Consider the following 21,813-nt stretch of genomic DNA (forward strand, 5'->3'; position numbering starts at 1 on the left):
AACTTCTTGTAGAATTCCGATTTCCCTTCGTTTGGTGCGTAAATTCCTAATATCAAAAGTTTCTCTCCTTGGTGTTGTATCTCAATTGCCAAAATTCTTCCATGTTCATCTTTAAATAAGAATTTAGGTGACAGGCTCTCTTTCGCATATATCACCACACCTCTCTTCTTTACTCTGTCCGAAGATATAAATTCCAGGCCCAATCTTTTGTTTATTAACACTTTTCTGTGGAGCCTTGTCACGTGAGTTTCCTGTAAACAAATAATGTCCAATTGTTCTTTTTTTAATATATGAAATATTTTCTTCCTTTTTTCCGGAATGTTACAGCCATTTATATTCCAGCTCAAAAGTTGCAGAGACATCCTGAATAAATCTGATTATTTCTCTAGGGGTGGTATCTTATTCACAGGATCTTCAGGTTCCACAGGTGCCGGTACCGCCGGTGCTCCAGGCCCAGAAGGTAGTTCAATTCCTTTTTGGAGGTCCTCTTCGTATGTAGACAGAAATTTGTCTCTCTCTTCCGGTGTTCTAATTTTGACCTTCTTCCCTCTAAAGGTAAAGGATATTCCTTGGGGGAATTCCCACCTGAAAGCGATTGAGTTGCTCCTTAATAATTTAACAAGTTCAGAATAGGCGGCTCTAAGGTCCAACAGTTGTCTAGGAATATCTTTGTAGATTTCAATTCTTCTGTCCAGAATGTCCAGTGACTTTCCGTAGTGTAGGCCCAAAATCTTGTCCCTTTCCTCCTTTGATCTCAATGTTATCAGGCAGTCTCTGGGCCTCTCCTTCTTTATGAATCTTCCAAGCCTGAAAGCTGACACAATTTTAAAGTCCTTTTCCTCTAAATTCCAGAACTTGGAGAATTCTTTAGTTAAAAACTCAGCTAGGTTGCCTTCTTCTGCTTCTTGTAACGACCTAATCCTTAGATTATTCTCACGGTTTCGCAGTTCTATCATAGAGAGATAAATCTGGTGTTCCCCCACTTGTTTGCTGAGTGGTCTTACCTCTTGTTCTAAGTTTTCTAGTTTTTGACTAGTGTCCTCAGCCAATTTCCGATTTTCTGCTGTGGCCTCCGTCAAATGTCCAATTGCCTGTGTGTTCTGTGCAACTTGTCCAGTTAATTTATTTAGGCATTCTGTATTTTGATCAATCTTAGCTGTTTGCTCATCTGCTTTCTTATCCAAAGCTTCCAATTTTTCATAAATTTTCTCTAGAATAGAAGCAGATGATCCTGAGGCCATATCTTCCAATTGTAACTGCTCTATTTCTCCCTCCTTTGCCTGTGGCAGAACGGCTTCTTCTACTTCTGAAGGCAGAGTAGGTACAGATGATCTACGTATCTGCGAGGCTGAGGTTAGGGTTGTCAAAGTTGTTTGTCTAGTTCTTCCTCTTCTTCTTGTGCCACTCATTCCAACGTTATCTAACAGTCAAGGTCACGCTGAGTTATTCCCATGGGAAAAAAGAGGCCCAGAGAGAACAAGCGGCCGGGAAATAGAAAGTAAATGTAAAGTCACTGTTTTAAATCTCCAATCCTCTAGAGGGAGCTTAAGATGTCTTTAGGGAAGAATTCTAATGTAATTTAGAGTCTAATTTAATGTCCAAGAACCTTCAAATACAAATATTTAGCAGAGTTGATGTTAACAGTCACTTTGTTTCAAACAGTGCTTACTGGTCTTCAAAAGATGTTTCAAAATAGCAGGTCCAAATACCCTCAGATTGTTACAAGTTCTGATACACAATAGCCAAATCTGCAAAACTGACAGCTCAGTCTCTCAAAGAGCTCAGGCAGCTCCGGACCCTGGGTTTCTCCTTTCAATTGTAATTCCAATAGAAGAAAGATAAATCAAATGCAAATAAATAGTTCCAAGTCATAAACTTAAAAACTTTACTTTGTATAGCAGATTCAGTGGGTGCTCAGATCAATAAGGTTGAAAGTTCTTTTTAAGCCTCCACTCCTCCAGCTCTTTGCTTTTTAAAGTTCAATGGCAGCGGAAGACGGACTTCCTGTTTCCACGTCTCTCCGCTTTCAGCCAAATTCAATATTTTAAATTTCAGCTTTTAGTCTCAGATTGAAGTATTTCAGTCTTTACTCACAAATAAGTTGTTGTTTTCTTCCGGATCCAAAGTTTGCAGGAAAAGGGATCAGCGCTCACCGGCAGCAGCAGCGCGGCTTCGCTCCGCAGATCGTGAAACGGCTCTCAGCGCCGCAACCCCCCTCTACGTTCCGGAGCCCCTTACGGGGTTCCTTTACCGCTTAGGGGGTTGCTTCTGGCGCCCACCGAGCCTCAGGACCACAGGCTCTTGCTGCCTGTGGGTTTCCAACGTGGGTCTCCGCTTCGCCGTAGCGGACGATCCTTTTCTGCGGAGCCTCCTCCTCGCTAGTGGAAGAGGACCGCCATTGCCGTTCGCGCCGCCCCCGGAAGTCCCTATTGTTTGCATTTATATCCCACCTTTCCTTTAAGGAGCTCACAAGGCTCTCCCCTTCTCCATTTTTATCCTCACGACAACCCTGTGAGGTAGGTTAGACAGAGCTAATGACTGGCCCAATTCATCCAGTGAGTTGCATGGCTGAGAAGATTTGAAACTTGGGTCTCCTAGGTAAGAATTCACCTCTACACCACCTTGTTCGCTACCCAGGTGAGGAACAACCATATTTTGAATGAACCACAGAACCCAGGAACTGTTTCCTAGTCCAGCATCCAGATTTAAGGACCCAGGTTTATTATAGCTTTGCAATAGGACAGAGCTCACTCAACTCAATGTGCCAGTTGAGAAGGTCTGGCCCAAGGCACTTCAGAACCAAAGCTCATATAGTAGTTCAAACACAGCAAACAAGGAGTTATAAAACATATTCACGTACATCAGGAAGGGTTACAGGTCGTGAGAAGTAAAGCACGAATGGCTCTGTACAGGCATCTTCAGCCCCACATCACCTTGGAGTGGCCCCGATGTTCCCAGGCCATTTGGCCATTTTAGGTCTCGGATGTCCCGCGTTACCCTGGCAACTTAGTCTTCAATGAGGGAAGAGCATCATAAAATCCTCTTCCTGAAGATAGCTTCAAGGATTGCCGATTTACACTCTGGTGCTAAAACATCCTGCCATTTGTACAACTTTCACACAGAAAGGAAGCCTGATACATTCTAAAAGGTTAAATGAAACATTATTAAAATAATAAAAATAAAATATACACTTGGGGTCTCTAATTCATACATCACAGGTCATAATCCGACACCATTTTACCACACTGGTTCTCACTAACTGGGCAAATGAGCATGCAAATAACATCCATGTTGAACTTTATGAAATGCTTCTGATGTGGGTGTGCATGGCATGCACAAGAATCCTAGTTTGGTGAGTGCCTGAATGCATTTCTTCTAAGCAATTTAGATACAACACATTAATATTCAGCATATTTCTGAACTTGCCATATTCTGATCCGCACTAATAGTTTGGGGGTTGCTCTTGAATTGTTACCCAAAACTGTCGTCATCCAAGTTCTACTTTTTTGGGTCATTTCTCTTTTCGAAAGCTTGATCCGCTGCGTGACTTCAGAATTTTGCTGAAGAAAAGGAGCCTGGAAGACCTTGTTCCAGAGGCCTTGCATTCTTCTTTAACGGTGCTTGCACATAGCTTAATAACTACTTAGGTTGACAACTTCTGAGATGTAACGGAAAGGGGAGGGTTTCGTGCCAGCCTATTTCTGTTACCTGTCTTGTCTTCCACCACCCCCTCTCTTGGTTGTTAATTTCCACCAACTTTTGATGGCTGACAGGTTCCTGTCATCTCTTAGAGAAGCAAAACATGCATAGCAAAACTTATTGGGGGAGAATTAATTAAGTTTGCACTCATTTGTCCTCTCCTGATCTAGGCATGTTCTGCACTGTGTGCTGCTGTGTCCTTTAAAATCTGACTTCTGTGAAATTAACCTTCAATGCCAAAGAGAAGAACATTGCTTTGTTGCACAGGGGAACAACTCACAGCCTGTATGTAGCCAGGCACAGGTTACTGATCCCCTTGTCGCTGAATTCATGCTGTACTCCCTGCGATCTATCAAGGACGTGGGGAGGTACACTGTGAGATTACTGTACCTCCTCAATGCCCAGCTGAACTATGCTAAGAAGCTCAGACTATCACTTAGGCACCATAAGCTTTTAGGAATCGCTAATGTAAACATTTGAGTGGTTTTTCTACCTATTTGAGTGGGTCGTGGCTGTTTTATTTTGTTCCTTTAATTTTCTGTATCGGTTTGCATTCATTATTGTCTATTATTATTACTCAGTTGTACTTTTTGTTTTTAACGATTCTGTTAGCTGCTGTGAATACACATACATTTGTATTGAAGTTGCAGGGTATAATTATATAAATAAATTCAATCCTTATTTTAGCCATGATCATATACGTTTATGGCCCCCACTCCAGAGGCCAATTGGCGAGTAATCCAGTCTTTATCAACCAGGTGCTCTCCAGATTTTTGGGACTACAATTCCCATCAGCCCCAGCCAGCAGAGCAGTGGGAATTGCAATCCAGAACACCTGGATTGACACCAGATTGACAAAGGCAGGAGTGGACCATCCAGACTTACCATTAAAGTGTCTTTATTTATTAAATTTGTATACTGCCTTTCATTCCAAGGATTACAGGATGGTTTACAATATAAAAACACAAAAATACATACCATCGTAACAAACAAAAACAATAATTTCATGCACACATAGATGGTTTAATTAGCCAAAGGCCTGTCAGAAGAGGGATGTTTTTGCCTGGTGACTAAATATATTGTTACGCCAGCCCAATCTCCAAGCAGTATGAGATCCCAGGGGCCCAGGTGGTTAACCAGGGTTCATGCCTCCTATTGGAAATAAAGCACAGTGGAGACTGTGGTATCTTTATGGTATATGGTTTATTTACACATATCTACAACCTGAGCCTACGATGGAGAGGTTCCCAGCATTACACTCCAAGAGGGTCTCTCACTCCTCCCACAGGATCCAAAACAGAAATCAACCATGTTCTCTTTCTCCTTTTACGGTCTATCCCAGTTTTTTTCGCTAGTGCCAACTGCAATCCTAAAAAAACTAACACTGGCTTATTTGTCTTACTTACTAAAACCAGGGCCCAGGGTGGGGCTTAACCTGTTAGGCCAGGCATGGCCAAACTTGGCCCTCCAGCAGTTTTGGGACTACAGTTCCCATCATCCCTGACCACTGGTCCTGTTAGCTAGGGATGGTGGGAGTTGTAGTCCCAAAACAGCTGGAGGGCCAAGTTTGACCATGCCTGCGTTAGGCTGTCTGGCACTGAATCTCCCAGTGGCCCATCTGACTCAGCCATCATCACATGACTACCTCATGAGGAAACTGTCCTGTGTTATTTCCAGCCTTTGCCAGATCCAACAATTGAGGGGTTGGATTAAATTCTAACTCTTTATTGAATTCAGAACAATGTGTAAGGAGGCTGGTGGCCCATTCTTGTGTTGCTGCCCTCCAGACATGCAAAGAAGAGCCTCAGACTGCAGGGTCTGGGTTTGCTTTCGAATGTTTGTTCAGATACGTGTAATTTCATTTCTTTTAGGAATTGGAATTTCATTTCTTTTAGGGAAATGGAAATAGGGCGGTTGGCATCAGATTGATGTTGGATAATTATATCATAGAGTTTGACAGTTTGTTCTCAAAGGGTAGAGAAAGTAAAGTGCAAACCTATTTAATCTGTCCGGTTGAACCGTAAGCAACAAATTTATTTGTGAGGATGTCAGGGCTGCAATATCAGAAGGAAAACATTGTGCATATAACTCTTTTGGTCTAAATTAATTAGGCAGGATCCCAACATCAGTCATGTAGAATTTCATATACTAGTAAATATAGGGTATTAAATAGACTGAAATGCTTGTTTTTCTACAAAGAAGTTTAAGAATTTTCAGGAACACTACTTTGATACAGTGTGAGGTTGTATATCAGAGTTAGGTGATGGTTTCAAAGGACAGCAGCCTTATGCTTTCTGCACACAGAACCACATGTGTCTATCTCTTAAGCATTTTTTTAAAAAAGTTCTGTGCATTATTATTACAGCAGAGCAGTGATAGAATCACAGTGGTGCAAGCACATGCTTTCTGCCTGTCAGCAGGAGCGGAAGAGACCTGCATGACCTAGGCTTGCATGTTAGGCCATAGTTATGGAGGTTTCAATAGCCCTATAGAAAAGTCCAGCGTGACCCATTGCTGACACAGACAAATCTTTGGGTCTGTGAACACACCCGTAGGCTGCTTCAGTCACTAATGTAGTGTAAGCATGGTGGGATGCTGGCATTAATAGAGAACATTAAACCTATTCATCATCGCAAGGTGGACGTATTTTTCAGATGCAGAGTGGTGTACCACTTGATGAAGAGCCAAGGTACTGTACATTCTTTGTGTCGCCCTTTCACTTTCTGTAGGAGGGGGAGAACAGACTTTAGATAATTTAGCATCCTGAACTCAGAAAATGAGCATTTTTATGTTCCTGATTGGCAATCCACAGACTGGGTGCACATTTGTTTGGTGAATTAAAACAGGTCAGTAAGGCATTGAAATGGAGAAGTATTTGCTCCCTTGAAAGCAACAGTAGTCTATTGGTACCTTCTCACATTATGGGATGGTAGCCAGTGTGGCACAGCTCCTTCTTGTGCCCAGGTAACGTGAGAAGCTCCATGCCAGGTGGGGGGAATCCACTCTGCAACTCCTCCCCACATCACTGTTGGCCCAACTTCCAGGACAAGTGAGGCCAAGTGCCATGTTACCCTTAGTGGCTGTGTGCAGAGATAGCATGATGGCATGAGACAAGCAAGAGACTAAAAAGCTGTGCCAGGTAATAGCAGTCTTCAGTTCTGACAACAAACACAAGAGGAGCTACATGAGTGGTATGAAATTTTAAGCTGAAGCAAATTTGGTTTGAGAAAAGAATGGTAACAGTAAAAGTATGAATGGGTGTGTTTGTGCGCGCAAAAGAGGTTATATAAATTGCCAGTGATCAGAGCATGGTAGGAATACATTCAGCTGGAAGGTTGGGTTAGATCATCCCAATTATTATTGGTGATCTTAAATTAGGTACAGGGGTCGAAACGTTTGGTCCTGCCTCATTTACAAAGATAACCAAGCCATGTGGTGAGGGTGGTGCTAGATTCTGTTGTTTTCCCCTCACCCATACTAGCCAGAGGCTGTAACAAAGTTGTGACATTTGTAGAACAGAACTTCACTCCCTCTCCTTTTCCCCCTTTCTTGCTCCCTCATTTGCCAGATTTGTTAGATGAGGAGATCTGGCCTAAGGAGTTAGGGCAGCTTTTCAAATAGTTTCTAAAAATTAGACACATTTCAGTTTGTGTGTTTAAACTCTACTCAAGGGACTTACTGGGTATTGCACCCAAGACTTGATTAATAGTATCTGGTACTGGAATAAAAGAATACAGAGCATGCATAGAATAAGATGGCCTATTTTGTCTAAAGGGACTATGATGCTGTTATCTAAACTTGATTATTTGCGAAAGAAAGAGCATTTTGAGGTATAATTAACTTTTACGTAGTCAGTGGTCCCAGTGAATTCACTTTCCATGGCCCTCTGTCTCAGACCTACATGGGGGTTGTAGCTAATGTGTATAAATAACTTGGCATCTGCATGTCTCCTCTCCACAGGCATTTGAGAATTACAATGTTATGCTTATTGTTTTATTGTACTTTACCTGAAATTGTCAGTGCCATCTTATATATGCTTACTCAGAACAAGGCCTCACTCGAGTTCACTGGGGCTTATTCCCAGGAAAGTTTTTCTTTCTGCAGCAACTGAATCTGCAGCCATCTGATGATCTCCCCTCCCCCCCCCCATGCAACAACTTCATTCCAGCCTTTTTCAGAGTTCTCACACTGAAAACTATGTAGCAGCCTTTAGGGTCTTTTATAGCTGAATATTTTTTTCTACGTCATATTCTTTTCATCATTGGTATTTCTTTAACAACTATTAATCTGCTTGCATTTCAGTTTTGTTTTGTTTACATACAGAAAAACATACAGCGTATTAGGTTACTTGTTAGATGCAGCCAGGAAATAAATAGTATGTAAAGATTGAAACACAAAAACATGAATGAGGGAACAGCAGTTAAAAGTGCACCATTTTTCATAGCACAATGACCTACCACAATTGATTAATGAAAATGGCAGTTCTGGAACATTTACCAAGTTGTTCGCCACTTCATAATCAGTCAGTATTGTTCAGCTGCTGGTGTAAGCTGAAGGCTGGGGGGGGTTTTGGGTTCACATCAAAGGAGCCTATTTAAACATCTCACTGCTAGCCAACCATTTCTTGCTCTATAGAAAGCTAAATCGCTTCAGCAGTAAGATACTGGAATGTATGTGTGCTAGACTTTTGGTGTGTGGTTTTTGGAGGGGGTGTGTGTTTACTGTGCAGGAGAGCTTTGAAAAGCACAGGAGGTCTCCCATAAGGTCTAACATGGTAGGACGATCTCCAGCTCATACCCTGTGGGTGGGTCCTAAAAACTATTGGTTGTTACCATCGCTCATAAGACAGACCACTTCACGGGAATGGTTAGATGCCCCTCCTAACTAGTCAAATTCTCTGGGTAATCCTATGCATATTTATTTGGAAGCAGGCCCCACTGTTGCAATGTGACTCAAAAATAAGTGTACATAGGATTGCAGCCTGAGTTGCTTGCTGGTGGGTGCAGGTGTGGCCGTAGGTATACTATTGTGTTTACACTTCCGTCTTAACAAAAATCTGACTATTTGCATCAAAGCTTCCAGTAATTGAGCAGTCTGACATAGGAATTTGAAGGCCTCAAATTTCACATAAATGTAAATTCATACTGTTACAGTTATGCACAACGTCCTATCCAGACAACCCAAAACTATATCTAGAAAATGATTAACAGAAAAGGCTTTTTTTCAATCTCTTGATTAAAAATGTTAACTTTGTAAGTGTTCATTTTGATTAACTGTAACTCATGTACAGATGTATTTTATTTACACATAGCACTGGGGGAAAATAAAAAGGTAAACTTATCTTCCCTTGAAACAAAATAAGAAGTTTACAGTCCTGCACATAACCAATTGCGCATTGTGTCAAAGAAAATGTCATGTGAAAACATTAAAGTGTGATTAGTTTATGGGAATGTGTTGTTACAAGATGTTGCTTTGGTCAAGTTTAAGAAGCAAACTGTTCATAGTAATCAATGATACAAGTTGTGTTTTGTTGTAAATTTTTACATTTCTGTAAGCAGAAACTTAAGTTTGAGAATAGATTTATTTTTCACTAAAAATGTATTGCATTGCTGTCTCTGCCTGAAGAACTTGTGCTGGGCACAAATCAAAGAGTAATATTAACCAGTGACCTGCTTTTATTATTCTCGAACAAACTAATTTATCATGATTTGCTGTGGCATGCAAATAAGGGAAATTCCAAAACCTGGTTTGTTCCCAACTACAAATTTGCTTCCTTCTTGTTCTGCCACTCCTTGGACAAGTACCAACTGTTTCTCACAGTTGTCCATCTAGATTACAGTGATGTGGGTCTAAACCTGAATCACATAGGGGCTCTCCAGCATTATCATAATAGCTTCCCCAGATCAAGAATACAAATATGAGGAAGATTGGCCAAATAACAACTGCAGCCCTAGAGTTCATTATGATAGTATAAAGGCAGAGTGGGAAACAAAATAAGTATACTTTAGGCCTCTACACCTTACTTGCATGCAACAAGTTTAATGTGTTGAGGAGCTGGCCACACAGTTTCCCTGGACTTACACTTTCCTTTGAATGGGCATCTGAAAAGAAACCTCTTTTCAGCTGTCTATGCAGAGGGGTTCCACGTGATCCGCACATGTGTAAAATCAGGTTGCCCTGGTCACATGGCACCCTGAGTTGTGAACAGTTGCTCACATGCAGATAACTCCATTTCAAACACCCACACTCAACATGCAGGTGCCAGAGGCAAGGCTGGTGTGGGGGCACAGGGTCAGGGATGAGGCCAACAGGGCAGACCCTCCCTGCTTCACCACATGAGTGAATGCGTGAATAGGCAGAATGGTAGATTACCAATTGTTTTCCTGAGACCTCAGGTTCCTTGGCCAGCTTAATCAGGGGCTCCCCTTTGAGATCAGCCATAGCCTACAAGCATGGAAAAACAGCTTTCCTATCCCTAACAATCTTCCCTTAGTGTACAGGGCTGAGGATTAAACCTGTTCTAAAGCAGACTCTGTTTTCCTGGGTTAATGACAAGGCTCTACTGGCTGCGCTTGGTGCCCCATGTGAAATCTCAAGCCCAGGCCACAGATGTGAAGGACAAGGAGAGAAGAGACCTCAAAGGTGCACTGAAATTATCTAGCAAAGGCAGAGGCCTGTTTTCTTGTATTTATTCCAGGTCTTAAAAATCCAGAGGCTTACTTCCACCTGTAATCTACAGGAGCCCAATATCTCACACCATTATTCTTTGCAGCACACTTACTCTTCATAAGTACACATAGTTTCTTAACTTGCTGGTCTAGGATAGCAGACCCGGTTCTTCATGGTTCAGGCTCAGCCCTAGAGCTCTGCCCTACAATCCTTTGCAACATAAATAGGCATGCTAGGGAGACAAATTTGATAGGGAATGCTTTTCTTAAACATAGAAAGTTGGAAAGAACTATCCTAGAGAAAGAAGCTTTCTGTACACAAACCCACAGCATGGCAGTTGTGGCAGAATCCTTTTCACAAGAGGTTAGCATCTACAGCCCGTTGTGCTGCTTCAACAGGGACAACCCTACAATTGGGCAAAGTGTCTCAGATGCTGGAGATCAGCAGTCCCCAGCCCCTCAGCCATTCCCCTTTGTTGTCATCCTCCCCCAATTGGCCTGCTTTCTCAGGTGTGGTAGAGGACACTATGCTGTTAACCATGTTGCCTCAGTCAGCAAAATGTCTTGGTCTGGCCTTATGCTTCAGAAGGCTCTGCGCTTCCAACTCTCCTAAGAATGATTGGTTCAACAAATAGGATCAACTGATCACCTCATCGGGTTCAAAGCTGTTTTCCACCTGACGATTTGAGCTCTGAGTGCCCAGAGGAATGAAGGACTTTGAGAAGGACTTTAGAAACGCTTCCATTTTTTATTTCCCTGTCATCCAAATCTGAGAAATGGTGGTTATGCTTAACTGTGGTTTGTTGAAACAAGCGAACTGCTTACCATAGTTCAGTAACCTGACTTGTTTCAGCAAGCCCTAGTTAAAATGCGCTGTAGTTCAGGGCTTGGATAATGCTAAACCATGGTCAGTCTGAAATAGGAGTAGAAGCCTTTCATCTCTTCCACCCAGCCACTCCAAAGGAGAAGTGGCAGATGCAAGCCAAAGGCTTGCTATGGCTCATACTTGTAATTTTAAAACTTAATTTGGTGTGTGAATCAGGCCACTGTTTCTTGATGTGTTTATGTAACTCAGCTTTTAAAAAATAAAGGCAAGTACTTCCTTTTCTTAGAGTTCTTTATGACAGGAAGGATATAACACCACAGTTTCATTACAGTCATTTTTTACCCCCACACATGAATTTGGTGTGTAGGTTATTTGTGGGTTTTATCATCTAACCCTCCCTCCTCCGAAAAGTTAATAGATTTCAAGCAGCAGCAGCAGCAACAACAACAACAACAACAAAATAATCATACTTCAGGTTCTGTAGAAGGCTTTGTGCTTTATTGGCACAAATAGCCAACTGCGTGAGGCAATGAGATGTAAAAGAGAGGCTTGCACTTGGTAGCACACAAAAAAATATGGGAACTGTCTTAAGGATTTGGGGGGGGTATTTTTTATAAAATATCAGCTGAGGCCAGCAATGAGTAGGAATTCTATACACGCAAGAGGGAAAGACATTATCCCATTCTATTTGCTACCTAGGCCACAGTATTGGTAAGGAAATGTTGCTGTGGCTTCACTCTTGTACAAATGTTCGTTGGGACTAGATTAATAGAAGCACTTTTTCTGTCTTAAAACTAATCATACTTTTTCTTGTGTGGTATTAGTAGGTCCACAGCAGGGTGGTTAACTTGTGCACACACACACACACACACACACACACACACCCAAAAAACTAGCCATTAAAAATATATATTATTGCTCACTCCTGTGGGTTTGCTTCTATGATGCCAAAATGTTTTAGGTGTCTCCCCAAAGACTTTCCCTACACTTGTACAACAACAACAGATTTAAAATATTGTAGACCAGCTGTTGGAAAAAGCTTTTGAAGGGCAGGCTTGAAAACTACAGTTTTCACCACACCCCCACTTTCATACTTTGGCCGCTTTGACATTTGGCCCCCAGAGGGTTGACTATGTGTCATTCCTATTCTTGGCCGAAGAAAGCTACCCCTGCTGTAGTCTTTGGTTGGTAATAGCATGCTATGACCAAGAACTTGCAATCACTTAAAAGTTGGAATGTGTGTCTTAAAGGCACAGCCTGGGAGCAGTTTACTTCTGCCCATTTAACTGTTTTGATCTGCAGAAATAGCCCTATTACAAGTGCCACATTATACACGTTCCGCAGTTGTAACAAAGTATTTTTTAGTGTGTTTGAAACTCCCTGTCGATTGACATCAGGAAAGATACTGTCATTTACTTGGTCATTTAAGAAATGTAAAATCAAGGCCCACCTCTCAATAAATTTGTTTTCTTGATTCCAACAATGCTTATTAGTATGAATCCAAAAGAGAACTATTTTAAAACAATCTTCCAGTGGTATTTAACTCCACACAGAATTAGACAAATATTTGGCCAAAACATGCACGGCTGGAGATGCAATAGAATTAAGGCGAATTTAAGATTCATCTTTTGGAGCTGTAAAAACAAACATTTCTGGACAGAAGTATTGAATAATATATTAATAAGTACGGACTATGATATCCCAAGGAAACCTAAAATAACTCTTCTTTTGAGTTATTCTTCATCCTGCAGTCATTAATACTGATTTACAACTGATTACTGCTTCTAACAACAACAAAACAGTCTATTGCACAAAAATGGAAAAACAAACACCCCCCTACCATAACTGTTTGGCGAAGGAAAATTTGGCAAAATATCTTAATGATAAAGCTTACATACAAGAGAAACACCATACTTAATAATCAGTTAAGCATCAATGAGAATTTGAAATGCTTTTGTGTTCTGTCTGTGAACATTTAGTTACATTTCCACAGAAAAAAGAATGGACAGGAAATTCAGCCAGAGACCTCTTTCCCAAGCCGAAACCGAATTGTTCCTCCAGAATTCCTGTATCGTATGGACTACAAGAAAATTGGAAAATGTGTTATTATAAACAACAAGAACTTCAAAGAAAGTACAAGTATGTTTTTCACATCATCTTAATATAACTCTGGGTGGTACTTCTGTTAGAGAGCAAGAGCTGTACGCGAGAGCAGTGCTTTTCAAGACAATATGCTAATATCTAGGGACACTCTTCTCCCATATCAATCAGCCACATTTGATGGGAACAAGGGAAAGTAACTTTTCTATTGCTAGTTTCATATTTTGAGACCCTGCTTTGCATGTTCCTTTTTGGCCTTCAAACATAAAGTTAAAAGCTTTCTGTTAGAAAGGCTTTTGTGCTTTAAACGTCTGACATAACCACCTTGCCTATAGTGTTCTCTTATGAGGGGCTTTTTGCAGTTTTAAAGGGATATGCTGCTGATAATGTATTTTTATTACTATTTCTTAGCATGCTGCTTTAGTGTTTACTTTGCCCGGGGGGGTTGTATTTTGCTCTGAGCAGCCTTGAACTCTTCTAACGGAAGTGTGGCCATACCCAGAGAATGACTGAGCCCACAAAAAGCGCACCGTAAAATATTGATAGTCTTTATGGTGCCACAAAACATTGCTGCAGCAGTCTCGACTGGGCCCCCTCTCTGGCCATTGCTTTGGTCGTTGTGAATATAACAAGCTGTTTCTGAATACTGCTCAAAGGTTTTAAATTTTAAAATCATTTTCTCTCCCATTGGGCATTCACACAACCTATAATAATAAGTACGCCTCTGCACAGTCAGCATCAATCTTCTTGTGTTTCTTATCAGACATGGGTATACGAAATGGCACTGATAAAGATGCTGGTGACCTGCTAAAATGTTTTCGAAGCATTGGATTTGATGTTTCCATCCATAATGATCTCACCTGTGAAGCTATGGAGAATAAACTCAAGGAAGGTAACAATGACCACCCTGTTTAGATAGTTTGCTGGTTAACTTAAGAAGACCAATTGTGTTCTTCCTTTGGTCATTTGAGAAGCTGAGCTCTTAATACATAATTTGGGTAGTACTAAACGAATTGGGTTGTTGTCAGTGTAGCACTAAGGAGATTTGTTTCTGTTTGCTCAATAGGACCATCTCCCCTAATTCACTGTTCTGGGGGTTCTCCTGACCATCTGGAGAAGATTTGGAGGGTAGCGTTCCATTGCACTAGCAGGCATCATTGCACTGGCTTCCTCTAGCACAACAATTTCATTGAATACAGTGGTACCTTGGTTGTCAAACTTAATCTGTCTGACTCTCGAAACAGTTCGAAAACCAAGGCGCAGCTTCCGATTGGCTGCAGGAGCTTCCTGCACTCAATCAGAAGCCACAGAAGCTGTGTCGGACGTTCAGCTTCCAAAGAACGTTCGCAAACCGGAACACTTACCACCAGGTTTGCGGCATTTGGGAGCCGATTTGTTCGGGAGCCAAGCCCTTCAACAACTAAGGTACCACTGTACAAACGCTTCCTAGTGATCAGTTCAGGCTTAGTAATGCTTAGAATTGAGCCATTGGAAACAGTGGGACTAATTTAAGTTCCATTGATTTCAAAGGGTCTCTTTTAAGCATGACAAAGATCCAACCCAGTGGGAGTTATTTCTGAGTAAACATGAATAGGATTGATGTTAGCCCTTCTTTTAATTGTGCAGAAAAAAGACTTGCCACGTATAGTTTTTGTTAAGTGGCATTTCCATTATGTAAGAGGAAATACATTTGATTTGCAGTTGCCCTTGAGAGCCACAGTGATGCTGCTTGTTTTGCCTGCATATTATTAAGCCACGGAGACGAGGGGTTTATCTATGGCACAGATGGAGCTATGGCAATAAAGGAGTTGACAAGTCTTTTCAGAGGAGACAAGTGCCCAAGCCTCATTGGAAAACCTAAATTGTTTTTCATTCAGGTAAGGAGGTATTTGATGCAAGCTAGCATGTGCTGGGTAGAAGCTGTTTTCCAAAGTTTAGCAGCAGGAAGCTAGAAGTGGAAACAGTGGTCTAAAATGGTTGCTGAGCAATGCCTAAGGTGAGGTAGATACGAGAGATACTTGGTCAGCTTTTCTTGAGAATGATTCTCAATAGTTGTCTTTTTTCCTGTTTTCTCAATTTGTGTCTCAAACACTACAACCCACTTTCATTTCCTTTTATTGTCCTCTCCCTTCTTTTGTAGAAGATGTTACATTATTTGCCCTAGAGTAATTTATTTGTTGTTAAATTAATTATTAATTAAAAACTCATTTAAAAAAATTCTCATGTATTGAGTATTTTGGATAACTGCACAAACACAAAATGTCAGTTTAAGGCCAATATTAGGCACTTAATAAATAATGAATAGCATGCTCACCAGCAATGGCATGGCATGGCCTATCTGTGTATTCATACAAATGAATTGCAGCTAATATATTTAAGCTGTAGCCCTAGGACAAATATGTTTTTCATAGGGTTGATGCTGCTGATCCTAGTATAGGTCATTAACGTACCATATTTCATTTACAAGGTTCAAGTATATGTTCAGTTATAATGTGAATCTGTTTCAGTTACAAAATTATCATAAAATTCCATAACTCCTGTAAATTGTATGTGATTTATGTGTACACTGAATTATTTTGCTCACTGTTTATATCATGGTTTCAGGCCTGTCGAGGTTCTGAATTTGATGAAGGGATTCAGACAGATGCAGGTTCTCCAAATAACGATCTGGAAATGGATGCCAATCCAGGATGCAAGATTCCTGTAGAAGCAGATTTTTTGTATGCATATTCCACCGTGCCAGGTATAAATGGGAAAAGTGACAAACTTGACATACAAATGAGTGCGAGTAAAACAAAGTGTCACATATTGGGGAAAATTTAAGCATTTGTCAGCTGAAATTAAATAACAATGAAATGCTATTTTATGGGGAAATGTATTTTCTTTACATTGAATTATGAGCCAGTCTTGAAAGTTTGAAGCACTGGACTTTATATTTTCACATATCAAGTTTGTTTCCTTCTGAAATGTATATAGGCTTTTCAGTGTTCTAGTTTGTGTGTATAATCAGGGGTGAACAAAGGCTAACCGACACCCGGGGCGGAGCAAACTGCTGGCTGCGCACGCGTTGTGCCGCTACGCACGACGCATTCATGGCATTGTTACGCAGGGCACATATGCAGCATCGCTACGTACAGCACATGCGTGCAACACTGTGCATGCGTTGTACGTAGCGGTTTGCTGCCAGTGCCGCTTGAATGCCGTATGGATGGTGGCGGGATCCTCTGTTCATGGCTGCAGCCGCGAACAGAGGATCCTCCACGTGCGGCGACAACGGAGGGATCCCAACGCCGTCCATACAACGCTTGAGCGCCGCCGGCAGCAAACCGCTATGTACAGCGCATGTGTGGCATCACTACGTACAGCGCATGTGTGCGACACCGCACATGCGTTATACGTAGCGGTTTGCCGCTGGCGCCACTCGAACGCCGTACAGACGGTGGCAGGATCCTCTGCTTGCAGCTGCAGCCGCGAACGGAGGATCTTCCACATGTAGCTACAGTGGCGCAATGGCTGCTCACTCCGCCACACCCGGGCTCACCCCCCCCCCACGGCACCCAGGGCACACCACCACCACCCGCCCCCCTTGTGATGCCACTGTATATAATTAGTGCAAACGATCGAATGTGAGCAACAAGAACAGCTCCTCTTGACATTCTGCTGCTAAGCCATGGATTGACTCAGCATGGCATGCAAACCCAGGCTCATGGTTTAGCTCTCTCCATATAAACCATGTGCTGTAAGCAAGGCTTATCCTATGGTTTATAGCTCATGGTTTGTCTGGGAGCTTCTGCCAACCTAGCAGTTCGAAAGCACATCAAAGTGCAAGTAGATAAATAGGTACCGCTCCGGCAGGAAGGTAAACAGCGTTTCCATGCGCTGCTCTGGTTCGCCAGAAGTGGCTTAGTCATGCTGGCACATGACCCGGAAGCTGTATGCCGGCTCCCTCGGCCAGTAAAGTGAGATGAGCGCCACAATCCCAGAGTTGTCCACGACTGGACCTAATGGTCAGGGGTACCTTTACCTTTACCTTATCTGGGAGAGCTAAAGCTCTCCCAGATAAAGGTTTAGATAAAATACTAAGCCAAACCATAACTTAGGGCAGCACAGCAGCAGAATGAGCAGAGGAGGACCAAAGCAGCCGCAATCTCCTCTGTGGGATCCCACACATTTGTTGTACATGCTAAACTGTGGTGCCAACGATACCAATGTCCTCTTTTATTTTTAGTTATCTTTCTCTATCTCAGCTAGCTGGAAAAGTCTTAACAATTCCATATTTTTAATAATTTGCTATTAAAATGGAAACTGATTTTTTTTAAAAAAAAAAAAGCCTTATTTAATGTGTATTATGATGATCCAGGATCATTTTAGTTGACACAGTCCAGCCCTATGCACTTTTTGAGAGTGTTGCATGTGCATGGGTTTCCACAGCAAGCACTCACACTCTTGAAAAAGCAAAATGCTTTGCTTGCCTCTTCAGCAATGCAAATGATTGTGACAAAAACCTATAGACCCAAATTGGTTCCCTCCTGCACTTGTACGTATATGGTTTGGATTATGACCCTATTTGTAATGTGCAGTGAATATCTCTTTTGCCCTTCATTATGGTAAGGAGGCTTTTTTCCCTTTGCTCTCACTTACAGGTTATTATTCCTGGCGGAATCCAGGGAACGGCTCCTGGTTTGTGCAATCTCTTTGTGAAGTTCTGACTAAGTATGCCAAAGAGCTGGAGATCCTGCAGATGCTCACCATGGTTAACTACAAAGTAGCAAGAAACTATGAATCGCAGTGTGATGACCCACGCTTCAATGGGAAGAAACAGATTCCTTGTGTGGTCTCCATGCTAACCAAAGAAGTTTACTTCTGAAATCTCATTTGTTTGGGCATATATCATCTGCTCATCTTCCGAAGAAAGATTGAAATATACAATGGGGATCTTCTAATCAAAACATTTCAAATCAAACCACACTGGATCCAGAGCTTCATCAAGATAATCTTTGAAATATGCAATATGACAATTACCTCAGTTGATAGTTAAAATCCTTTTCAACATGCCACCTTGACTGTTTATGTGTATTTTGGTAGATAATTCTGGTCTCTTGTTGTTTCTGGCCACACTGGAAAAAAATGCCTCTAATACCTCTCTTGTTTGACCACATAGGTTTTTTCTCATGGAAATTCCTCATAATTCCCCAATATTAACTACTTAAAATGTGTTGGCACTGTGCTATTGGACTGAAACATTTTTCTTAATTTCTCAAATATAAAAGGGAGGAATCACACAGGAATATGACCAAGGTGTACTGGAGTTTTCTGTGATTAAATGGTGGACTTGATATCATTGGTATTTTACATATCAGAGGACATATCCATTCATAGGTCTTGCTTGGTCTCAGTGTGGGTTTGAAATCATAAGCCATTTACTTTTCAAAATCACTCTGTTTAAGTCTGTTTCTGTTTTCCTTACTTCTCCCTACATTCGAAAACTATCCTTATAAAACCTAGGAAATACTTGAAACGCTCCTTTTTATCCAATATGGAAATACCACTCCAGTTTTGTCATGAGAACACTAAACAGTTAAGTGCAGCTTACGACATTTTCAGCGTAATAACAATTTGATAGCAAATATGTGCTGTGTAGTATATAGCTTTCAAACAGAAATAACAGTGATGCCCGTACGTTGTCAGATAGATCAAAGCACAATTATTCCACAAAGCAATAAGTAAAATTATAGCAAACTAAGTAAATTAAGAGTTTCTACTTCCTTGTAATGACTGACCGCTGCTGAGAAGCCACACAGTTCTTTACTTTAAATGCCTTAACCTTGATTGTGTTGCCCTTTCTGCATGATTAGACATTGCAGATTCGGTGCCTACATATTCACTTGAAGGCAAACCACCACCACCCCCCCATCATTCTTGATCTTACACCATAAATTCACATTTTACTGTATGTCACTTTATAGTGCCAATTTCTTGTTTCTAGATTTGTTTCCTTGTTTCTAGATTTACAAACAGTGTTGTACAATTGTTGAATTTCTTGTTATTATAACAAGTCCACAGTATACCCAACACTATGGATGTATTGGCCAACTTCCATTTCATTACCATAAAGGCTCTCTTTCTTGGCGTGTTCGGTGCTGTGGCTATTTGAAGTAAGTTTGAGCTATGAATCCTAGCTACTCATGGAAACTTGATTTTGTGTCAGTCAAGTCACCAGTACAAAGGCAATGTTTATATAGTTTTCAAGCTTTAAAGCAAGATAGGAAAAGAGTCTGCTGAATTTTAACTGGGGATAGACCACATCTTACACAACATCAGGTAGGAAATATTTCCATCAGTGCAAGAGGAGATCTCCACAGAATGCCAATGACTTAAGAAATCCAGTGCGCTATGGATTCTAGAGTGAGACAAATTGCTTTTCTGGCATGATGCAAAAATATAGCAGTAGGATCTCAGGTAGTGACAACTGCAGGACTAGGCCTCACCATGAAGTGGGAAATATGCGATCCTATGAATTTATCCTGGCAAAGACCTGTATGTTTCTTGAGCAAGAGAGTAAACTAAATTGGAGCATCAATGGGAGTTTTGCCTTGCAAATGGTTGTGAAATAATCTCAGTTAATCATAACATTTTTTGCACTTAAAGAATTAATAAATTCTTTTGACATAACATGTCTGTCAATGTTCAGACAATGTTCAGACAATATTCAGACAATGAAATAATAGTAAAAACTATAAACTAGTAGTTCAAGACACCGAAACTAATCAGCTGTTTACATGTTGAAGTTAATAAACTGTTTACATATGATGGAAATGCATAACTCCTTTGTTCTTCAGGGAATCGTCATGGAAAATCTCAATTAAGAGATCAATATATATTTGATGCGAATATAGCAATATATAAATATTTTAATGGTTATTTTAAAGCAGCATAGGATCATCTTTTTTCATTTCAGAAACATTAGCTAATTCTACAAAGAAATAAAAACAAATAAAGATAATTTTCTAACCTGCTTGTTTCATTTTTCTCTCTGTGGGAGGAATGAATGTATCTTCTGAGCTCTCATCCACAGAAATTATGGGTGGTTTCCTATAATCAGCCAAGGTATCTCTAGCAAAGCTGAATTCATCTGTTAGAAAATCTGGTTCTGTATGTTTTCTTTTAAACGGGTTTGCTTCCAGGTTTGTTAGTTCTTAACAGTGCTTGTAAGAAATATTGTGAACTGGGATCCCTGCCTAGTTCAACATCCTTTGCCTCACTAGTCAAATGGTTTTCATACATCCGCAAGGAAAATATTAAGGCAACAGCCCATATTCACTGCCTCTTGAACCTGTTTTGCTAATAGCCACTATCTTAAATGTAGTTGTCATTATTTCTCAGCGACCCTTCACCATCTGATCCTAGGGCTGCTTAGAACAATATAATGTAAGTTTATAAAAACAAAAACAGTTGCAATTATAAAAATATCCATTCTAAACAGCAATATCGATTGCTTAAAAGAGAGGGGTCCTGCAAAACAAATGCCTTAACTGTCAATTTTGTGAGAGCCCTCTCCCTTGCCACCATTCTCCACACTTCCAAGGATAGCAGAATTACCAAGAAAACTCCTTCTGCTGATCTTAACACCCAGAAGTTTCTGTAGAGAAGGATGTGACAGGAACTGAAGGAGAAGCTAATAGCTCAACAGCCTTCTGATCAATCATTGGTGACAGTGGGCCCTAAGTGGTTAAATTTTCCTCATCTCTCCTCTTCTGAAGATCAACTGCAGTGTAATCGTGACCTGTGCTTCTAGGCACGGGTCCAAGCAGCTTCCCTCTTGCCCTGCTCCTCCTCAAGGGAAAACCCAAATTGCCATTTGCTCTGATGGAGCACTGAAGAGCAGTTTTTTCCAGAGGAAAGCAGTGGGACAAGAAGTGTCGATAAACCCTCACTGGATTATCCAGTGAACGTTTGCAGAGTAGGTCAAATAACTTCCTCTTCTCTTTCAGCATTGGTTTATGGGAGAAGATTAGCACACATTTAAGATTCTGATGGTCTTTCAAAAAAAAAAACCACAGCTGATTGGAAATCCCTAAATCCCTTTGGAATGCCCAGGTTAAAGCAAGCTGTGACTTTTTGTTGCTTGTGTGAAAGTCTCAAAAATTACAGTGCTACCCAAACCATTTCTACTCAGTCATACTGAATTTAATATGTATTATTTTCAGGTAAGGGGGGCTAGGTTTGCAGGCTCTGTGTTGATCTTTAAATATGCTGCTTGGCAGGGAATATATATCACATTGATTCCTTTTGTTGCTATGATCATTCAAAATAAAGCACAATTCTTTTACTACAGTATTTTCCCCTATTTCTCTAAGGAAATAGGGGACCTTAATATATATAAGCAATATTTGGGGGGGGGACATGCTGTTTGTAAGGAGAAACAACTAAAACCATTCTCTTTCCAGGATGTGTTTTGTGACTGAGTTAAATGTAAGCTTATTGCTATGTCTGTTTCTCAGGTGTTGTCAAAGGCACATT

At 40.9% G+C, this 21,813-nt stretch overlaps 1 protein-coding gene across 2 annotated transcripts in view; it reads left to right on the forward strand.

The window, feature by feature from the left end:
* Positions 1–20,109, forward strand: part of CASP7 (caspase 7) — a 29,758-nt gene extending 9,649 nt beyond the window's left edge. For both annotated transcript variants that reach the window (XM_081007247.1, XM_081007248.1), the window contains exons 3-7: positions 13,187–13,332; positions 14,057–14,185; positions 14,995–15,170; positions 15,898–16,036; positions 17,937–20,109. In XM_081007247.1, coding sequence (XP_080863373.1) covers positions 13,187–13,332; positions 14,057–14,185; positions 14,995–15,170; positions 15,898–16,036; positions 17,937–18,160 — 814 coding nt within the window. In that variant the 3' untranslated portion in view covers positions 18,161–20,109. The remainder of the gene's footprint in view (positions 1–13,186; positions 13,333–14,056; positions 14,186–14,994; positions 15,171–15,897; positions 16,037–17,936) is intronic.
* The last annotated feature ends 1,704 nt before the right edge of the window (positions 20,110–21,813 follow it).

Source organism: Podarcis pityusensis (assembly GCF_964106645.2).
Source record: "Podarcis pityusensis genome assembly, chromosome: 5".
NCBI classification, from domain to species: Eukaryota; Metazoa; Chordata; class Lepidosauria; order Squamata; family Lacertidae; genus Podarcis; species Podarcis pityusensis.